The 20918-nt window shown below is 51.3% G+C and overlaps 1 protein-coding gene across 1 annotated transcript in view; it reads left to right on the top strand.

The window, feature by feature from the left end:
* Positions 1-20918, top strand: part of Bcr (BCR activator of RhoGEF and GTPase) — a 110943-nt gene that overhangs the window by 43637 nt on the left and 46388 nt on the right. Inside the window, exons 2-4 of the mRNA XM_021646061.2 lie at positions 11691-11872; positions 17429-17533; positions 18036-18221. Of these exons, the coding sequence (XP_021501736.1) occupies positions 11691-11872; positions 17429-17533; positions 18036-18221 (473 nt within the window). The remainder of the gene's footprint in view (positions 1-11690; positions 11873-17428; positions 17534-18035; positions 18222-20918) is intronic.

Genomic DNA, 20918 nt, shown 5'->3' with positions numbered 1-20918 from the left:
GAACTTAGCCCGGCTGTCATCAGGACCTGCTCACCTGACTGGTCTGGCAGGTGGCTGAGTCTGGGCCCTGAGTGGGCGTGTGAGTGTCTGGCAGCTGTGCCTGTGGGGGACAGCTCAGACCCGTGAATTCCTTCTCCCTGGGGGAAGCAGGCTGGGAGCTGGGCCTGACTGACCGGAGAGTGACAGGTGGGTCTTGGAACAGATTGTCACACCCTGATGACAACTGGGATTATCACCATGAGTGGTAATTCCAGCATGACAGTTGAGTTTCGGGTCAGGAGCCAAGTTCCCAGCCTCCTCGTGCATCTGGACAGAGAAATTCCTACCGGCCGGCTTACTGGCTCATTTCTCAACCATCTGCAGAGACTGTTTGTACAAATGGAGATCTTTGGCCTGCAGAGCCCGAAGTCCTGCAGAGTTCTGCTCCAGCCTGACTCTTGCTTCAGAAGAGGAATCTGGAAACACCTGGCGTCTCAGAAAATGGAAAAGAGAGCCTTTGAGATAAATAACCCGTATATACATGAGCATTGGAGTCTCTGCTGGCCTTTTTTGGTAGGCTGAGACCTGGGTGGCTTTCTGGCCCACAGAAGCCTTAGACCCTATGGATAGGTGCTGCTATGATTTTGGTGTATCCCCCAAAGATTCGAAAGTGGAAGCTTGACCTCTAGCGTGGCAATACTGATCAGTAATGGGACTTTTTAGAGGTGAGACCCAGAAGCAGTTAAGATACTGGTCCCTGGGTTAGTTCTCATGGGACCCTACATTAGGTCCAACAATGGGTTATTCTCCGACAGGGCGCCTGTCCCTTCTCGTTTCTGGCGTTGCCACAGTGGTTCTGTGTTATGTTAGTCAGACTCCTAATCACTGGAACACAGGGTTTGAGAAAGCAGGGTAGGAAAGTGTAGGGAGAATTCTGGAATTGTGGGTTCTTTTAGAAATATGAGAGTATGTTTTCTTTTTAATCCCAGGTGTGGGGATATGGAGCTGCTTCAGACTGTCTGAAGCAGCTGACTATGATTTGCCTCATGCTCTAGCAGGGGTGCGGTTTTGCCAGATGTAGATAGTTTCTTTTCATTGTGTGACGTTTGGGATTCTGGGAACGTTTCAGAGGGTGTGGAAATGCTAGGGCCCCTGAGAGGCAGGGTTGCTGTTGTTGGTCACCCAGCAGGATTGGTTACAGTTTGTTAGTAGTTGTGGCTCAAAGAAGAAACAAGAAAAAGGAGTTTAGATTCAAGGATCTCTCTCTCTCTCTCTCTCTCTTCCCTTCTTCTTCTCTCCCCCTCCCTTCTCCTCTATCCTTTCTTATCTAGTAATGGGGGTGGCACTGGGGTGGGGGAGAGAAGAACCCACAAAGTAGCAAAGACAAGCTACAGGAAGGATTCATTTTGGCTTATGGTTTCTGCTGCCTTTGCCTCTAGGTCACTGACAGTCCAGACAGAAGCATCATAGAGCAAGGACATGGCAGAGAACAGCTGTTTGCCTATGGCAATAAAGCGAAGGGGAATGGGGACCAGAGGAAGGGGCGAAAGACAATGAATAGCTCAAGAATGGTGACCTGTTCCTCCGTCTAGGCTCTACCACCTCCCAAAAGCTAGGGACCGAGCTTTTGACACTCAGGGGCCTATAAGGGACATTTCCCGTGCATACTGTAACAGAGGCCATCCACTGTGAGACAGTCCAGCTAGGGGAGCACCACGCCAGCACCATGCTAACCTTGAGCGAAGGAATCTTAACAGTACTCACTAGCTGGTGTTTCATTATCACAACAGAAAATGGGCCTTTCTGTGAGCCAGCATGTGGACCTTGCCATATTTTGCAATTGGAGCTGCTTTAAAACCGTAGAAGAAGGAATTCCACAGACTGCAGAAGCAGATCATGTGCTTCTCTGGAAGGGAGCCAACTCTGGTGATCGCTATCACACCTTGGACAGAAGGAGTAGCCAGTTTGCAGTAATTATTATAAGCAATGCTCCTAGCTGCTTCCTCCTTCTGCCAGGGGGAGTGGTGTTTTACTTGTTAACTCCCCAGGCATATGGGTAAGAGTGTCATTATCCTCATTTCATTGATGGGAATGTTGAGAGATGAAAAGAACCACTGGCCCCTTCCCCCTCCCTGGCAACACCAGTTTGTTTGCTGTCTTTCCTTTTCAGGGACATTGGTGAAGACGGCCCTAAAGGCTGAGCAGTAGAGGCAGGGAACAAAGAGGACTATATTTCTCCCAGCAAATGTGTGCTCAAGTGAAAAACTGAGCTCCTAGGCTTGCAGACCCATCCACTCTGACCTGTTCCTTGGCTTTTGTTATCTGCCTGCATCTCGTATACCATTAAATTCTGGTGCAGTGCACAGAACGTCAGTCCCAGCACGCTCACTCCGGTTCAGCTCCAGAATGCCTGAGGTTGAGGGTGCGGCCCGGAGTACGGCCAAACCGTTTGCTGTTAACCATTGACTGGAAGACCTGCCTTCGTAGGCCTCCACTTTGAGACTGAGCCACACTGCTGACGACATGGTGCTTTCGTGACCAGCTGGTTAGAGCCCTGTTTCCGTGAGCAGGTGGTGCTCAGGAAGTGGTTCCTTGGTGCTGGTGTCCGAGTTCCGCTCTAACCACGTGCTACATAACAAAAACTACAAACAGTGGGACGAAACGAAGTAGTTCTTTGCCTCATACTTGAGGAGGCTAAATAGCTTCAGGATGGGGCTGGCCGCCAGCAGAACCAACCCGATGATCGGAGAGGTGGAACTTTCAGCCCCACCCCCTACCTGTGGGGAGGAGCAAGGGGCTGGAGATTGAATTGATGCCAGTGGTCAGTGAGTGAGACGGTCATTCCTCTGTTCAAAACAACTAAACTGAACATTGGGGTTCCGAGAGCTTCCAAGCTGACGGGAGTGCTGTGAACATTTGGAGAGACATGAAGGGCCCCTGTACAGCCCTGATACATGTACCCTGTGTACCTCTTGCTGTTTGCCCGCTGTCATTTGTGTCCTTGATGGTAGTCTGGCAGCGGGGACCAGAGATGCAGCCCTTGCCTTCTGCCATCATACACCTGATAGAAATCTTCAGAGACCTATGCTGAGGTGCAGCCAAGGATTCCTGACTGCGCTGCAGAAGAGGACTCAAGCCAAAGTAATGGGAAGCAGGGTTGGAGTCGGTCAGTAAAAGGTTTTAACATGGGATGGGCGTGATTGCACACACCTTTAGTCCCAGCGCTCAGGAGGCCGAGGCAGGCGGATCTCTGCGAGTTTGAGGCCAGCCTGCCCTACAAAGCGAGTCCAGGATAGACAGGGCTATACAGGGAGTCCCTGTCCTGAAAACAACAACAAAAGTTTTAACATCAAAGGGTAGTACATTCCTACGTGTGCCTATGGGCTCCTCAGGAAATTCTCCTTTGGCCTTGAGTGTCTTAAAAAAAAAAAAAAAAAGTAGTCAAGTAGTCATATATGATGGGGGTGGGCAAACTTCTAAAGTTAGGTTATTCAAAAGGTTTCTAGCACTTTCTTTTTAAACATAGGATGATTTCTGAAGTGCATGGGGTAGGATTGTGGGCTTCTATAATTTTGAGAAGTAGGCCGAAAGGGTCAAAGGAATCCTTACTGTATGCAGGTCACGAGGAAGTTAAAACACGTTTCAGCAGTAAGCAGAGTTTGTAATTTTGTTTATGAGGTTCTTATAAAATTACAGGTTTGTAGCCAGGAGAGGAATAAGGTTATAAACAAAGAAAGGTCACATGTGCTTTGGTCTTAAGCATGGTTCATTGATGGTTTAACATTCTTATTTGAAATATTGCTGTTTTCTTCTATGTTCAGGACAGAGCTTCTCTGCCTCTCCCATACCTCCCTCAGATTTTGAAGTCATTCCCTCAGCTTCCTCTTTTATCGACCTTGACACGGTAGTCTTGATGTACATACATATCCCATAGTTCCACGTGGTAGGGCCCATGTCTTGTACCATTACATAATGAACGTATCTTGGCTGAGATAGATGCCACGTTCATCTCTCTGCCTGGGGAGAAATAGTTGAGGCTCCGGAAGTTGAGGTTCCAAAAAGTTTTTCCAAATCTTACTGTCCTAAAAAGAAAACAAACACACATCAAGGTAGTTACAGTAATTACATAACTCTTGCCATGGCCGGGGCTGGCTGCCTTCTCCTAGTTGTGGGTCCCACCTTCTCCTAGTTGTGGGTCCCACCTTCTCCTGTTCCGCCCGACCACCATCTAGTTTCAGCCTGGGACCCACAGCATCAGATGATGTTTTGCTACCTCCAGTGTCTAGGAGTTTCAGGCCAGCTCAGTCCTCAGAAACGGAAGATTCTTCAACAGTGTTCTGGATGCCGATGGTATTGGAGGGGAAGGAGGGTGTCTTAGTTGCTTTTCTATTGCCTCGGAGATACCGTAACCAAGGCAACTTCTAGAGGAGTTTGCTGGGAGCTCTCCGTTTCAGAGGGTAAATCATGATCATCAGAGGAGGGAGCGTGGTGCCAGGCAGGCCTGGCACTGGAGCAGTACCTGAGAGTGCACATCTCCGTATCCAAGCTTTAGGCAGGGAGCAGGAGAAACTTGGGGTGGTGTGGGGTTTGGAAACCTCAAAGTCCACACCTCCTAATCCTTCCCAGATACCAACTAGGGACCAAGTAGTCAAACAGGTGAGCCCATCAAGGCCTTCCTCACTCAAACCACCATAGGGAAGGTGTTAGAAGTATCGTCTGTATGGGTCAACCTGTACCCATGAAGACAGCAGTTCTCAACCTGTGGTCTGTGACACCCCCCCACCCCGGCAAGCCTCTAGCTCCAAAAATATTTACGTTACAGTTCTTAACAGCAGCAAAATTACAATTATGAAATAGCAATTATGAAATTACGGCTGGGGGGGGGTCACCACAGCATGAGGAACTGTCTTAAAGGATTAAAGCCTTAGGAAGGTTGAGAACCACTACTCTGAGGAAACAAAGCACTCGAAATATCTGCCCCTCCTTTTAGGATAACTAGGGCTGACTGGAAAGCCAAGGAACAGGCCATGAACAGGGCCCGCTCAGGCCCCTCCTGACTGGCATTCTGTAACCCGTCTGGGTGGTAGTCAGGGCTTAAACAGCCTTGGGGCTTTCTGTGTGGCACACACTGTTTCATGACCATGATCTCTCCCTGCTCAGCCCACCGGGGCTTTCTGTGCTTGGGAGCTAGCCTGGTGATGTCATCTTTGGGGTTGCAGTGCAAGGGCTAAGAGGCCTAGGGTTGTGGAGTGCTCACTGTGCCCCTTTTTCTGACAGTAGCGCTCTTGCCATGGTATGGGTGAGGGATGTCTCCTTTCTAAACAGTTTTGACTTCCTTGGCTACCAGTGCGGGAGGGACAGCTGCCAGCCTGACAGGAAGAGAAAGCAGAGAACCCACCGAGACCAGCAACGTATCTCCGAAAGCTCAGTGGCCATTGGCTGCTCGTGGTAGCCTGGGGTCATGGCACCAGATGGCTGGTTTCTGTTGTCTATTTGGAATAGTACTCTTGGCCTTCAGAAAGCTGTTAATATTTTTTTAAGACAGTGACTCACATAGCTTTATTCAACAACAGCTCAGGCTGTCTGAGAGACCCTTGTCATAAGCCCCCTGAGGAGCTACAGTTATAGAGTATGGCACTGTGCACCCAGTTTATTTTCAATTGAGGTAAAATTCATATAACATGAAAGTCACCCATGTATATATTTATGTGTATGGCATATATACATATATGACATATATACATACATATATGTATATACTTATACATATGTAACATATGTGACGTGTGTGTGTGTAGCATACACACATATATATATGGCTGGCCTTGAATTTGTGATCCTTCTGCTTTAGCCTTCCAGATACTGGAATTACAGGCCTAAACCACCAGGTCTAACTCAGAATTAATTATTTTAAAGTAAGCAGTTAGGTGTTACACATTGAGTTTTAACCAGCAGTCAGAATTTCTGTTGCTGTGATGAAACTCCATGACCACAAGCAAGGTGGAGAGGAAAGGGTTTATTTGACTCACACTTTATAGTGTATCACTGAAGGAAGTCAGGGCAGGAACGAACTCAAGCAGGGCAGGAACCTGGAGGCAGGAGCTGATCAGAGGCCATGGAGGGGTCCTGCTCACTGGCTTGCCTCCCATGATTTGCTCAGCCTGCTTTCTCATAGAAGCCAGGACCACCAGCCCAGGGGTGGCCCCACCTGCCATGTGCTGGGCCCTCCTGAATTAATCACTAATTAAGGAAATGCCCTACAGCTGGATCTCATGGAGACATTTTCTCAGTGAACTTCCTTTCAGATAGCTCTAGCCTGTGTTAAGTTGATAGAAAACCAGCCAGGGCGCCAGCCTTTGCCTGTTTGGTTCCACGTTCTCCATTGCCCCTAATACCAAACTCCATACCTGCAAACCAGCCACTAACCTACTTCCTGTAACTTTCCGTTTATCTGCTGGGCATGTGTGAATCAAGTCATGTGTGAATCAAATCATGTGATATGTGATACTGACTCCTATCACTGAGTAAAATATCCTCAAATTGCAGCCATCCTATAGCTTTTCTTTAAAGCTAATAGACCACTGTAGAGATGGGTATTTGGAGTGACCCTCCTTTTTAAATTTATTTGTTTTATTTATTTATTTGCTTTTCCTTTCTTAGCTATTTACTTATTTGCTTTTCCTTTCTGCTGTGTATCTTCGCTCTTTGTTTTTGCCAGTGGTGGGGCTCTCCCAGGCCGTGCACATACCAGGCAAGTTTTCCTACGACTGCGCCCCCCCCTCCCCCCGGGTAGCTCCTCAGCTTATCGGAATAGTGGCTGTCGAAACACAAGGTTTCATTTAAACATTTCTGGTCTCCTTTGTCTTGTAGGTAATAGAATTGCTGGATTATGTGGTTATCAGCACAGCATTTGAGGGATGTCTTCTGTTTGGAATGTGCTTGGAAAGCAAGAGAATAGGCCCACAGAGGATAATACCAGGGACTCAGGCATGCTGAGTTCTATCTCTAGTCACCTTTTCACCTTTTATTTTGAGATAGGGTCTTACTAAGTTGCCCTGACCGGTCTTGAAGTCACCTCATAGCTCAGACATGCCTTGAGCTTATAATCACCCTGCCTGGGTCTTCCCAGTGCTGGGATAACAGGCCCATTCCAACGGCTCTGCTGGTGTGCATGCGTGTGTAAGGGCCTTACACACTAGACAGATTTTCTATCCAAGCCCATGGATTTCAATTGTATGCTACTATGGCATCCATATTTACTATAAGTGGGCTTCCTCCCATTTAAAGCAGGTCTTATCACCCTTCTTCCTTCCAGTTCCTCAGTGTCTGTCTTACACAGCTGCCTCCCAGTGACCGCTTCCCTGGGTAGTCGTAGGAAAAGGTTATTAAATACCTGTTAAATTTGCCCTACTAAACTCACAAATATGGCGAAGATATGCCTCAGTGACGCCCCAGAGCTAGTGCCTGCTTGCTTTAAGCCTGCCAATTAAAACTCCATTAGGAAACTGTTTGGATGACACCCTGGGCCAGTAAGGGCTTAGGCTCATGCATTCTTCTGCCGTCCTTCCCCTCCTTCCTGCTCTCTCTCTACATACTCCCCAATATCCCTGTGTGTGGATCTCAGCCATGCCGAGTGTGCCCCCAGGACCAGCGAAGGCACTGCCTCCATCTTAAAGATCCTGAATCACAGTAGTCACGGGCGGACTTGAATAGAGCCAAGCTCCGAAACTTTGTTTTCTATCCAAAAAATGGCCTTCTGGGAACTCAGGGCCACCAAGGTGTCTGTGTACACTCACAGAATGTGTAAAAGGTTGCAGCACCATGAAGAGCTGGGGGAAGGACGTGGCAGAGGGTAGCAAGTAGGTATCTTACTACCTGCTTCATGTAAGCTGAGGCCTCCCAGTGGTTAGGAAAACTAGCTCCTGGTAGTACCGCAGGTGACCCCCATGCAAGGTGCTGCTCCAAAATAAGACTCCTGTGGATGACCAGCCCCGCGTTCCTGATCGACAGCCCTCTCCCCAAGCTAGAGTCAGCCTTTTGTCCTCAGGGATCTGGGAGAAGGCTCCCGACTGCAGCCCAGGATCAGAGGGTCCAGACCTGGTTCTGGCTGTGGGAGAGAAACTGGGACCTCTCTGCCTCAGCAGATTTCTAAGCCTGAACTGGAGAGGTCTGCCTACCAAAGGACACGAGCCACTGTCTGTAGAAACAGCCATCACCAGCAACGCACAATTTTACCAGCAACGCACAACTCTAGTTTCCCTTCAGCCCTGGAGAGAGTGAAGAGCTGAGAGGAGGAGCTGGGGAAACCTTCCTGTCACAGCTGGATGCCCGATCTGGTCTCACTTCTGTAAATGTGGAAGGCCGCTCTCCCACAGCTAGGCTGCTACCCAACCCTCAGTTCTCCCCTATGTCCCTTCGCTCTTTCTCTTGACTCCAGTGTGTTCCAACAAATGGCGTACCTGGCCCTTTCAGTCTGTTCCTATGGTCTGGGTAGGCAGGGCCTTACAGAATGGACCCCTCTGTCTTTGTGCTGTACTTGGATTGGAATAAAGGGGGTCTGGGTTGTGGCTGGGATCCCATGGGTCAGGACCACAGGCCCTGCTGTAATCACTGTTCTCGGTTGCCGGTTCTTGTATCCGGGCTGGCCTGCTAGCTTACAGGCTAGAACCTGTTGCAAGCTGTAGGCTTCCCCGGATGATGTCACCGCATCCTTGCCTCTTCCCAGGTGTGCCCCACTGTTTGTCAGCATTACCTCTGGAGCTTTGAAATGCAGCCAGGCCCAGCCCCCCACTTAAATTGTGTGACAAGGTCATTTTGTGGCCCTGACTGCCCTGGAACGTCTGTGTAGACCAAGCTGGCCCCCTGCATACTTACAGAGATCCACTTGCCTCTGCCTCCCGAGTGCTGGGGTTAGAGGTGTGTACAACCATATCCAGCTGAACACCCTCATTTTTTTTTATTAATTACAGTTTATTTACTTTGTATCCCAGCTGTAGCCCCCTCCCTTGTCCCCTCCCAATCCCACACTCCCTCCCTCTTCTCCCTTTGCCCCTCTCCAAGTCCACTGATAGGGGAGGTTCTCCTCCCCTTCCCTCTGACCCTAGCTTATCAGGTCTCATCAGGACTGGCTGCATTGTCTTCCCCTGTGGCCTGGCAAGGCTGCTGCCCCATCAGGGGGAGGTTATCAAACAGCAGGCCACTGTGTTCATGTTTCATGTCAGAGGCAGTCCCTGTTCCCATTACTAGGAAATCCACTTGGATACTGAGCTGCCATGGCTACATCTGTGCAGGGGTTCTAGGTTATCTCTCTGAGTGGTCGTTGGTTGGAGTATCAGTCTCAGAAAAGACCCCTGTGCCCAGTTTTTGTTTTTTTTTTTTTTTTATCTTTCCTTGTGGAGCTCCTGTCCCTTCCAGGTCTTTCTATCTCTCCCTTCTTTCATAAGATTCCATGCACCCTGCCCAAAGTTTGGCTATGAGTCTCAGCCTCTGCTTTCATACCCTGCAGGGTAGAGTCTTTCAGAGGCATTCTGTGGTAGGTTCCTGTCCTGTTTCTTGTTTTCTCCCTCTTCCATGTCCATCCTGTTTGCCTTTCTGAAAGAGGATTGATCATCTTACCCAGGCTTCTCCTTGATTAGCTTCTTTAGGTATATAGATTTTAGTATGATTATCCTATATTGTTGATTTAATATCCACTTATAAGTGAGTATATACCATGTGTGTCTTTCTGCTTCTGGGATACCTCACTCAGGATGATCTCTGCTAGTTCCCACCATTTGCCTGTAATTTTCATGATTTCCTTGTTTTTGATTGCTGAGTATTCCATTGTATGGATGTACCACAATTTCTGTATCCATTCCTCAACTGAGGGTTTCAACTGAGTTGTTCTCCAGCTTCTGGCTATTACAAATAAAGCTGCTACAAACAGAGAATTCTCAGTAGAGGAACATCGAATGGCAGAGAAATATTTAAAGAAATGCTCAACCTCATTAGCTATCAGGGAAATGCAAATCAAAACAACCCTGAGATTTCACCTTACACCCATCAGAATAGCTAAGATAAAAAACTCAAGTGACAACACATGCTGGAGAGGATGTGGAGAAAGGGGAACCCTCCTCTACTGCTGGTGGGAGTGTAAACTTGTACAACCAATTTGGAAATCAATCTAGTGCTTTCTCAGACAATTAGGAATAGTGGTTCCTCAAGATCCAGTATACCACTCCTAGGTATATATCCAAAAGATGCTCAAGTACAAAAGGACATTTGTTCACCCTCATTCTTACACATGCTTCCCAGAGGACTAGCAGCTAACTAGGGCCAAGACTGGCTTGGCTGTCCGGTATCTAGCACTGTCTTGGTTGTCATGCTTACATACCGAGTATCTTGGCTGTCTGCATAATGTTGTTGACACAAAGCCAAGGTCATGTTTGCCTGTGTGAGGGTACCCACTGGAAGAACAAGAAGTTATTACAGGCGGTAGTCCAGGGCAGGGTAGGGGTGGGGCAGCTTTTAGTGTGTTTGCCGACAATTAGTACAGAGGACGCTGGTCCTTTTGCCCATCACTTCCCCAGAGGTAGGTTTATAGGGAACATACAAGGGTATCCTTGCATTTGGGGTTCTCCTAGCCCAGGTCCCCTCCCTGTATGGTAAGTCCCTGTGTATCTGCTCATCACCCTCAGCAGAATACTTCTGTGACCAAATGCAGGAGTTTCCTCCACACGAAAAGTTCGGTTCTCCATGGATGCCATCTGGGTATCCTCCTGCATTCTTAGCTCAGTTGACATCAGCTTCCTGGAGATAGTTTTGGATCCCACAGGTGAAGGAAGGGCTCGGCCCCGTAGGACCAGCCGTGCTCACTCCACCATCTTCAGGCCTCGGGCTCTGACCCATGATTGTGTTTTACCATATAAATGGGGAGAGCCATCTCTCACAAACCATCCTTCATACTCTATCATTTATTCAGCCACAGCTGGTGGCTGGAAGTAGGAAAATAGTTTCCTCACTAGATTTTCAGCTTGAAAAATGATGATGATGAGGAGGAGGAGAAGGCACAACTCAAAAGCAAAAAAAAAAGGGGGGGTAAACTATAAAGTGGGGTGCCCTAGATCATTTTCCTGTGGGTTCAGCAACCAAGACATTATCCCAACACTGCCTTTTAGGATTCTGTAGAAGTCCCATCCCATAGGCATGACTGGTTATGTCATTGGCCTCTAACGACCAACTCAGACTGCAGCTCCTTCCTCTTTCCTAGAGGGTCAGGGTCATAGCTGAAAGTTCCTACTCCCTAATCACATGGTTGGTCCTCCCCTCCACTCACCCCAGCAGTCAGCCCCTGTTCTGGGCTATCCCGGTTAGAAGTACAGTCATTGCTTTAGAGAGTCTGATGATTCTAGGAGCCATGTGCTAGGAAGGAGTGTGATGTGCATGTGTGTGGTTTTATAGCGACCAGACGTTACCCACTTTCCCAAGGACAGTCATGGCCACTCTTGTATTATTGGGGTACAGGCTGCAGGTGACCCCTTCTCTTCCTCAGTGTCTTTGGCTTGTAGTAGGTCTTGAGGGGGTGGTGGTGTACCTGAAGTCCCCAAGAGACGCTGGTACATGATAGAGATGACTTCAGCTTGGGACATTGCTTGGACGGGTGGGGCATAGAACACCCCCTGAAACAGCCCTCTTGGCTCTCACTAACGCAGCTCGCTTCTTCGCACCCACAGATTCCTCGTTTGGAACACCGCCTGGGTATGGCTGTGCCGCAGACCAGGCCGAAGAACAGCGCCGGCACCAGGACGGGATGCCCTACATCGACGATTCGCCTTCCTCCTCGCCACACCTCAGCAGCAAAGGCAGAGGTGGCCGCGATGCTCTGGCCTCAGGAGCCCTGGAGCCCACCAAAGCGGTGAGTCTGGAGGCACACCGTCCAGGAGTGTGGGGTGGGCGTGAAGGCTGAAGGGGCCCGGATGGAGCTGTGCTGAGGACCAGGCTGCGGCTCCCACCAGGCTGTCACTGAAGTCAGGTCCTGTGACTAGTGAGTAGCGGAACATTTGACAGCCGGTCTGCCACAGTCCCAGGTAGCTACTCCGTGGGCCAGCCTTCTTACACGGGAGCATCGCCCGGAGGTGCTTGCAGTGCTTGGGAACTGGACAGAGCAGTTCCCACAGTGGGGCTGCCCAGCCAGCCCAGCGCCCTGCACCATTCCGTGGCCCCGTGGCTAGGGCATTACTGAAGGTAATATTTTCAGTGGAGGCAGAGGCACGCTCTTCCTGCCATTGGAGCGAGGACACCTCCTGTGATGCCTTTAATGGTCCATTTGACACAGTGAGAACATCATACTGGAAGAGTGTCTCAGTGGGGGTTGTCTGGATTAGGAAGGCCTGTGGGGGAGCTGTCTAAGTTACGCTCATTCACGTGGGAAGACCCGCTCACCACGGACAGCCTTATCCCCCGGGCTTGGTATCCTGCGGGGAGAACAAGTGGCTGGCTTGCGCGCTGGCACTAACCTGTTCTCTCTGCTCTTGACTCTGAATGCAGTGCGACTGACCAGCTGCTCTGTGTTTCTGCCACCTTGTCCTCCCCACAGTGATGGACTGGGGTTGTAACCAAATAAGCCCTTTGTCCCGTAACTTGCTTGTTGCCTGAGTGAGAGTGTGTAGTAATTGTGATCAGGGTGTTTTGGGTTGGTTTGGTTTTAATCACAGCAGCAGGAAGCAACTAAGGCAGCCGCTGCTTTGACTTCGTAAATTATTGTTGCCCTAGAGCACTTTCTCCCTCTTGTTTTTGGCCCCTTTTGTCTTTCTGGCTCCTTGCCATCTTCTCCCTTCTGCCTACCATGTGTCCAGATGGTTTCACCCTGGGTTGAAGCCTAAGAATGAGAGTGGGCCTTAGGGGCACGGCTTAATTTGTAGAGCCCAGTCTCAGCATGCGCGTGGCTTGCGACCCCAGCACCGCACTTTTTCCGTGGCCCTAACAAAGCTCTAGAAGTGTGTCTTTTCGGCAGGGTGGCTCTGCTCTGGGGCTGACATCCTTGCTGAGGGCTGCTTCCTCTGTATGGGTCTGTGATTGGCATCCAGCTCTGTGGATGCCAAGCAGGCTCCTCACCCTGACACACAGGGACGGGAGAGGAGGCCAGGGTGTGACGTGCACCCACTCAGGGCATACACCCCTGTGCACCCGTCCCCGAGGGCCGCCTTCACCCTCCCAGGCCTTAGTGCTCCTTTTTGACCTTGGGAGGGAGCTGCTCTGCCCTCTTTGATACAGGCTCCGTCCAGGTTGGCCTCTGTTCTACCGGTCTCCTGATATAGCACCCAGCTCATCCCTGTAGACTCCCTGTAGAACCTTGCCTCCCTTCTCCAGCTCCCTCGGGAGTTCATGAAACATGCCTGCTATGGCAGGGTGTTCCCCATCTGCACAGACAGGTCCACAGCTCCTCAGGCATTCCACCAGAGGACGTGTCTAAAGGAGGAGAGTCAACGTGTCACCTGGTCTCACTCCAGAAGGCCTCTGTTTGGATATTCACTCCAGTGCTTAGAACCTCGGGGTAGAACTTTACTGTGGCCCTGGTGACAGGCATGGCCGGGGTGTTCTGGTGTCTCTTAGGTTCCTTAAGGAATGTGGTGGGTTTGAGGCCAGACGCACCCTCCCCTGCTGCCGCCCAAGCTTCTTCTGCCTCCCCAATCCTGGTTTGCTCCCTATCACCAAGCTCACACCTTTTGGGCTGCTGAGCATTAAGGGAACTTCCGTGTGGATTCCAGGGCAGCACGCAAGCTCAATGGAGCTTCTTGTGGGTTTCAGGGATTCTCTGTGAGCTTCCACCCTGAGGAGCCAGGCAGGTGTTGAGGTGGAGTGGGGTAGGGCCCTGGTGTCCCTTACCTTGGCGGCAGCAGGAAGGCCTCAGGTGGGTCTGTCGAGGCAGCATCTAACAGAGCCGGTCCTTTGTGCTGGGGTCTCCCCTTCTGGAGGCACTGGTATGCCTGTGGAAGTCGGGCACTCAGAGAGCCCTGGCCCTATTCAGACCAGAAAAAGGCCAGCAGCTGTGCTGGCTACGAACTTAGAGCAGAGAAAGCTGTACCTTGATGGGTGAGTGCGCAACCCTGGGAGGAGACTTGAAAGACTCATGGACCAGACTTCAGGTCACCCTGTGAGCTTGGTATCATTTGTTACCTTACCATGGGCCTAGCTTGTTCCTGTCCATTCCTGGTTGCCCGTTTCTGAGCTCGGGTCAGGCAGAAGGGCTTCACGCCACCTTTTTCTCTTCTTCCCTATACCTGAAGCATCTTTGTAGAAGGCCCATCATTGCCTGTGGGGCCCTGATTATGGAATGTGAGGGGTGCAGCTTAACAGGCTGTGCTAGCCCTGCCCATTGCTCTCTTTTTCTTTCTTGCCTAATTCCCCTTTCCTGTGAGACAGAGGGGACCGCCTGTGTGGTGCCATCTGATCCCCAAAAGATTCTCCACCTAAAGACGACTCCTCCTCTCGAGTCTGTCGCCATCCACCCCGGCACCGTCCCGTGGCATAGCCTCACCCTTTGGAATAAGGAGACCCGGGACTCGGCTTCATCCTTGCTTGCACAGTGTTTCCTCCTGCCTTCCCAAACTGTGTGGGTGGAATGAGGCAGCAGGCTTCCATCAGGCACTCCCAGACATGCAGGTGGCACCGGCTTATGCTGGGCAGGGCCGTGAGTGGCCCTGATGACCTCCTGGGGGCCCCACTGTGTCCCGGGAGCTCACAGTAGCAAGATTGTTCTTAGAAAAGAACTCCTGGGTGTTGGGGGTGGCTGCCGCTGTCAGAAGGCCTGACATCTCCCTAACCGGTTCCCTTGTGTGGGATTAGGCACATCATCTTGACTCAGTGGGAGGCATGTGCAGAGACAAATGAAGAATGCCTCTCTGAGGACCTGCCATTTACATTTGTGCCAAGAAGAGGGCACCACTCCGTCACCTCCCACATATCTGAGCGCCATGGGCAGTGTCCTGTCTAACTTGAGTGGTAGTTAGGGTTTCCCCAACTTCCTGCTTTTAACCAGCTCAGCTGACAGTGCTGGATTTCCGGGACCTCCTTGCTTCCCAGTGAGATTACTGAGACTCTGGGGGAGCCCTTGGGCTTTCACAATGATGAGGCCCAAACTAGGACCTAGCCAAGTCTTCGAGATTTGGTGACAAATTGAATCTTAACTGAGTGCTGTATGTTCCAAGCCTGGGAAGTTTCAGGTTCAGGCACAGCTATGCCCTGGAGGCTCCTATCTGTGGAAGCCACTGCCTGGCATTCCCTTCAGGGACCCATCTGGGGAGAGTCATTGTTTCCATGGAGCAGTGGCCGATACCTACACACATTTGCATGTTCACAGCTCAGACACACACACACACACACACACACATATGCACACACACACACATATGCACTTACACACACACATATGCACACATACACTCACACACACACACACACACACACACACTATAAAGCCGTGACTCATGGTTTCTTAGGTAATCCTCTGGCAGTGACAATGTGATACAAGCCGCAGGGACCCAGGTGGCACACAGAGTTAGGTAGTTTACTTCTAAATGATAAAAGCCCAGTGGCTCCCTGGGCAGCTCTGTCTCTGCAGCTCTGACCCTGACTCTTGACCCTGGCTTTTCTTGTTGAGCCTACAGTCTCTCCCTCTTACCAGGGAGCTGCAAAGGACCAGAGTTATTAAGACCCAGAGAGTCCACAGTGGGGTCCTAACGTCCAACCACAGAGCCTCCCAGAGGCCGAGTTGGCCCCAGTCCAGTCCTTCCTTGAATCCGCTCCATCCCACCAGGGGTTATACAGGCCCCAGGTACTATCCAGAGACTTTTGTGACCATTATATGCAGGACGTGGAGGACAGGAATGTGTTCTAGCATCATACTGCATTGGATTGCCCTTCAGCTCCGGGCGCCTGAGTTGCTGACATTTCTCCTTTAATGATTTAAGAAAATGAGTCATGGAAAGGGTCACTGCTCCCGTGTAAGGCCAGGAGGTGGGGTAACAGGCTGTTTAGAGTTCACTCTTGAGCTGGGAAACTAGAAGAGGAGCAAGTAGGAGGGGCTTCTCACGGCACATTGCCCTCCATGGGATGCTGGGCTCCTCCCCTTCCTGGCATCTCCCTCTGCCTGTAGGTGGGGCTGCTTGGCTAGGTGCCACCCAGTGGTTCCATAGGCACGGCCAACCTCTGACGTCACCTGTGGCTGGCAGAGAGAAACAGGGAGTAGCCAGGAAGTCAGGCGGTACTTTCTGTTGCCTTTGGCACCAGCATCACCATTGGTTTGCTAGGTGTGCCATAACAAAGCACCACGAAGCTAGGCCACTTAAACAACAGAAATTTACTTTCTCATAGGCGGTAAGAGGCTAGAAGGCTGAGGTCTAAGACATGTGACATGGGCGTTTCCTTCTGAGTCCTCCTGAATCTATGAGCAGCTACCCATAACTACTCTTGAATCAAATGTCTTCTCTCTGTCTATCCTGTATTCCATCTTATGGAATGCTAACCATACTGGCTTAGAATTCATCCTGCTGTCTTCATTTCAACTTGTTGAAGTGCAGTCACATTCTCAGGCCATGGGGCTTAGGACTTCAATGGAGAAAATGGGGGACACGGCACAACTCGGGCCACAGTGCCGGCACAACCTGGTACCAGCTCACAGTCTGCCAGGTTAGGCGGGCTGTACCCCTGTGCCAGTATCCAACAATGTGAAACAAAGGCAGCAGGGCATCATTGCTTCCACCAGGGAAGTCGACAGGCTCAGGTACTTAACCCAGAGTGTGCTTGCAAGGGGGGGGGGTCCCTCCTACCAGCAAAGTGAGAGCCTGGAAAGCAGAACCAGAGAGAAGTCCTGACCCTAGGGGCCACCCTCCCCACTCCTCCCACAGGTGGGTTGGCTGTGACACACAGCTGCTTCAGTCCCGGCCAGGAAGGACAGCATGCTGAGGAAGGCGGTGGTGCCACCCAGGGGCCTGGTGGGTCCAAGGTTCAGGGGCCAGGGACAGTCAGGGAATTCTGGCGAGGCACACACCAGGGCAAGGAGCAGCAGACTTCTTCTGACAGCAGGGATCTGTATGGCTCTGGCAGTAGGCTCTGATAAACCTCAGCTCAGCCCTCCTGGAGCTACTCTTGAGCTCTCCGTGTGCTATGCCCACCTGGGGCCAGAACCTCCTTTTCCATGGGTGTGTAGATCAAGACAGCAACTCCTTGGTCCCAGGCATGAGGCAAGAAGGGGAGGGGTCCCAGCAGCCTGCTCAGCATGAACCTTCTCGCTTTCTAGTCTGGGGGCGGGGGTGCCCAAGGGAGGCCCTATCCTGGATGACCCTCAAGATTTTATTGACTATGAAGCCAAGGCTAAATGGGTGTCAGGGTTCTTGGTACTTCCCTTCATGGTGGACCATCTCTGGGGGCCATGTTCTCAGAGGGAGCTGATGTCTCCGTTTCTCTCCTGCAGAGCGAGCTGGATTTGGAAAAGGGCTTGGAGATGAGAAAGTGGGTTTTGTCTGGAATCCTGGCCAGCGAGGAGACGTACCTGAGCCATTTGGAGGCGCTGCTGCTGGTGAGCACACGGTGCTGGGGTTTGCCTTACACCTTATTCTAGACGCCTGAACTTCTCTCAAGCCAGTAGACACTGGCCGAAGACCTCAGTTGATAGAACCCAGTAGTGCAGCCATTGTCTGCCCAGCATGCCCAAAGTCCTACCTGGGGCCTGATCATGACACCAAAAACATGACCTTCAGCATAGGAATGGGGGTGGGGGCCCGTAACGCAATTGGATCTACCTTGTTATCGTAAGCTGGTATCAGCTCACAGTCTCCCAGGTTGTGCAGACTGTAAAACACACACACACACACACACACCCCCGCCCGTGTCACATCCAATGGTGTGTGAGCTCTAACCTGGTAGAAGCAAAGGCAGCAGGGTTTCGATGTTTTCATCCGGGAAGTTGACTTAGGCTTAGGTGCTTGGGTGTTTCGTAACCACCGTGGAGCTCCTGGCAGATGGTAAGGCCTTTCCGCCCTGCCACTCCGCCTTGTCACTTGACCCATGCCGTCCTCTAGCCCATGAAGCCACTGAAAGCAGCCGCCACCACGTCTCAGCCTGTGCTGACGAGCCAGCAGATCGAGACCATCTTCTTCAAAGTGCCTGAGCTCTACGAGATCCACAAGGAGTTCTACGACGGCCTGTTCCCCCGAGTGCAGCAGTGGAGCCATGAGCAGCGTGTGGGAGATCTCTTCCAGAAGCTGGTGAGCCCCCCAGGCACGCTGGCACCCATGGCTGTGGCTGTAGCTGGGAAAGGACTAGTCTGTCCCTGGGGCATGTGTCACAAGGAGATACCCAGGAGATGAGACAGTAAGAAGGAGAGCCTGGGCGTGTCTCGGTGCCTGGTGCCAAAGGGCAGGCCGCTGGAGGGAGAGAAGGAGGGACACGCACGGGGCCAGCCCAGCCAGAGTCCAGTGACTGTGCTGTCCTGGTTTTTCTTGGCTCCCTATGATCTTGCTTGGGGTTCCCAGTGTCCACACAGATCAAGCTACCTTCAGGACCAAAATGGTTTTGCTGCCCAGCACAGCCAGACTTGGGCTTATAGAGTAGAGTGCCGCCTTGGGAGGTGATTGCAGGTGACAGCACAGCGGGGCTTACTCAGCCTCCGTAGATGCGGGTTTCCCATCTACACACTGAACTAACCGAGTGCTGAGAAAAAAGCACACGCTGAACATGCTGGACAGACTTTTCCTCGTCCTCCTTCTCCAAACAATACAGTGTAACAACCATGTATATAGTGATGATGTTGGGTTAGACTTAGAGGTGACTGAAAGTGTGAGTCTGGGCCAGTGGTACAGGCCTATAGTTTCAGCAATAAGACTGCTTGAGCCCAGAAGAACAAGGCACCAACGTAGGCCAACATAGTAAGTAAGTGGAGGAAGAGGAGAGAGGGAGGGTGTAAGGGCAGAAGGTGTGTCCAAGGGGCACACCCCACCTTACCTGCACTGAGGCGGCCCTGTGGAGCCTAAACTCTAGACAGTTACTTTAGTTTGGCTTGGTGCTCTTCCTCTGTCCTCTGTACTGCAGGGGAAAGCTGATCCCCAGTCATCCTGCTGGGCGTGTCATATGTTTTTAACCTGAGCTGAATGCTGGGGCCGCCTCAGGAAGACAGACACAGTCTTACACGCTGTCCTTTCAGACTGCAGCAAGGCTAGCCCAGCACCACCCCCTGGGAGTCCTGGGATCCAGGGAGTTCTGTGCACCTACTCCAACGTTGGTACCTTCCCCGGAGCCCTGCATGCCTGGGTTATTGCAATGGTGCCGAAGGCCCTTTCCTGCAGTTCACTTCCCCTAATCCCTCTCTGGTTCACCAGAGAGATCCAGTCCTCTCTGGTGTTCTGTGTATTTAGCTGTGATGTCTCTTTAGGCTCCTTCTGTCTGTTTCAGATCCTTTTGAACTGACATTTTCTGAAGGTTGTAGGCTGCTCTGAGTTTGTCAGGTGTTTCCACCGGCCTTTCTAGTCAAGAAGGACCACAGGGATTGGAGTCCATCATGGGGCATCCTATCCAGACACTGGCAATCTCCATTTGTGCCATGACCATGTTGCTCCAGTTTTTGGTTACCAAAGATGTAGGAATTCATTCTTCAGAATTTCTCATGCCTGAAAGAAAAAGCCCCTCAGGCAAGAGGGAAAAAAAGGAAAAAGCCTGAAAGCGGCCCTCCGCCTAAATGCTCTGGACTCTGCACAGGGGTTTTTCTGTCCCAGGAGGCCATCATGTCCCTCTGGCAGCTGGGAGGCTCTCACTCAGTGGCCTGCAAGCAGGGGGTGGGGGAGGAGAAGAGGCAGTATTCTGGGTCTTATGTTTGTTCAGTGAAGGGCAGCCTGAAATTCAAGGCTGCTACAGTTTCTCTGGGTGGGGGTAGAAGTACAGGAGCAGAGCAGGCCCCCTTCCAGCCTTTCTCTTTCCTCAGACACCCCATACCTGCTGTGCAAACCCAACGGGAGCACAACCAGACCAGGCCCGGCCTATCCAAGGGCACCTGGTTTTATCTAGCATCTGGGATTGTCGTCCTTGGGAATGGGAAAGTCCATGTAAACACAGATGCCAGTGGAAATGAAATGTATGCTCAACACAGAAAACTCCAGCCGCTGTAGGAGGCCCAGACCTAGCCAGCGTGTCTGCCCTGTGTCCGAATTGCTGTTCCGCATGAGGACTAGATTTTCCCTCACTGCCCCCAAATGATGTGAGGCCCGGAGATGGTCATGGTGGTGTCACACACCCCTTCTATCTACCATGGAAATTGTGGCTTAATTGAGTGTGTGTCTGAGCAGGAGCTCAGTGAGGGAACCCGCTGTTAATGTCTTTAATTGAATAAAGGACAAGTAAAATGCCTCTCCCCTGGCAGCTGGCAGGCCTTCCACCTGCCAGGAATGGAAGAGCCAGGTGGCCCTGTGAGGTCGAGGTGGTGATAGCTCTTCTTCCCAGCCAGCCAGACTGCATGTTCCTTACCTGCTTGACAGTATCAGCTATGAACACAGCACCCTGGGTACTGGGTCCACGGACCGTGGCCAGGGTGGCCTCCTCCATCTCCCCTGCACAGGAGCATTTATCCAGAGTCTCACCTCCAGTTGAAGCCACTGCTCACGGCACCCTTTATGCAAGTGGGGTGGGAGGAATAGGGAGCTCTAAAGGGAGCCGTTACCTGTCCAGGGCCGTGACTCACTTCTCAACATGTCATTTTAAGAGAGGGAATCGTGCTTGGCGTGTGGGGAGGTGAAGTAGGTGGGAGGGAACAGCATGGAAGAGCTGAGCTTTCTGCAGCCCATGTGCTGTCTTGCTCTACCTGGCCCCACCCCCGCCCCCGCCCCAGAGCTGTGCACAAGAACCCATCCCTCAGAAAGGCAGGGAGCAACTAACTGCCCATCCCACCTCCGTCTCACCCTCTCCTCCTTCCTCTC

The sequence above is a fragment of the Meriones unguiculatus genome, chromosome 16, assembly GCF_030254825.1.
Source record: "Meriones unguiculatus strain TT.TT164.6M chromosome 16, Bangor_MerUng_6.1, whole genome shotgun sequence".
NCBI lineage: Eukaryota > Metazoa > Chordata > Mammalia > Rodentia > Muridae > Meriones > Meriones unguiculatus.
The sequence above is the reverse complement of the archived record's forward strand: the minus strand, read 5'-3'. Positions and strand labels throughout refer to the sequence as shown.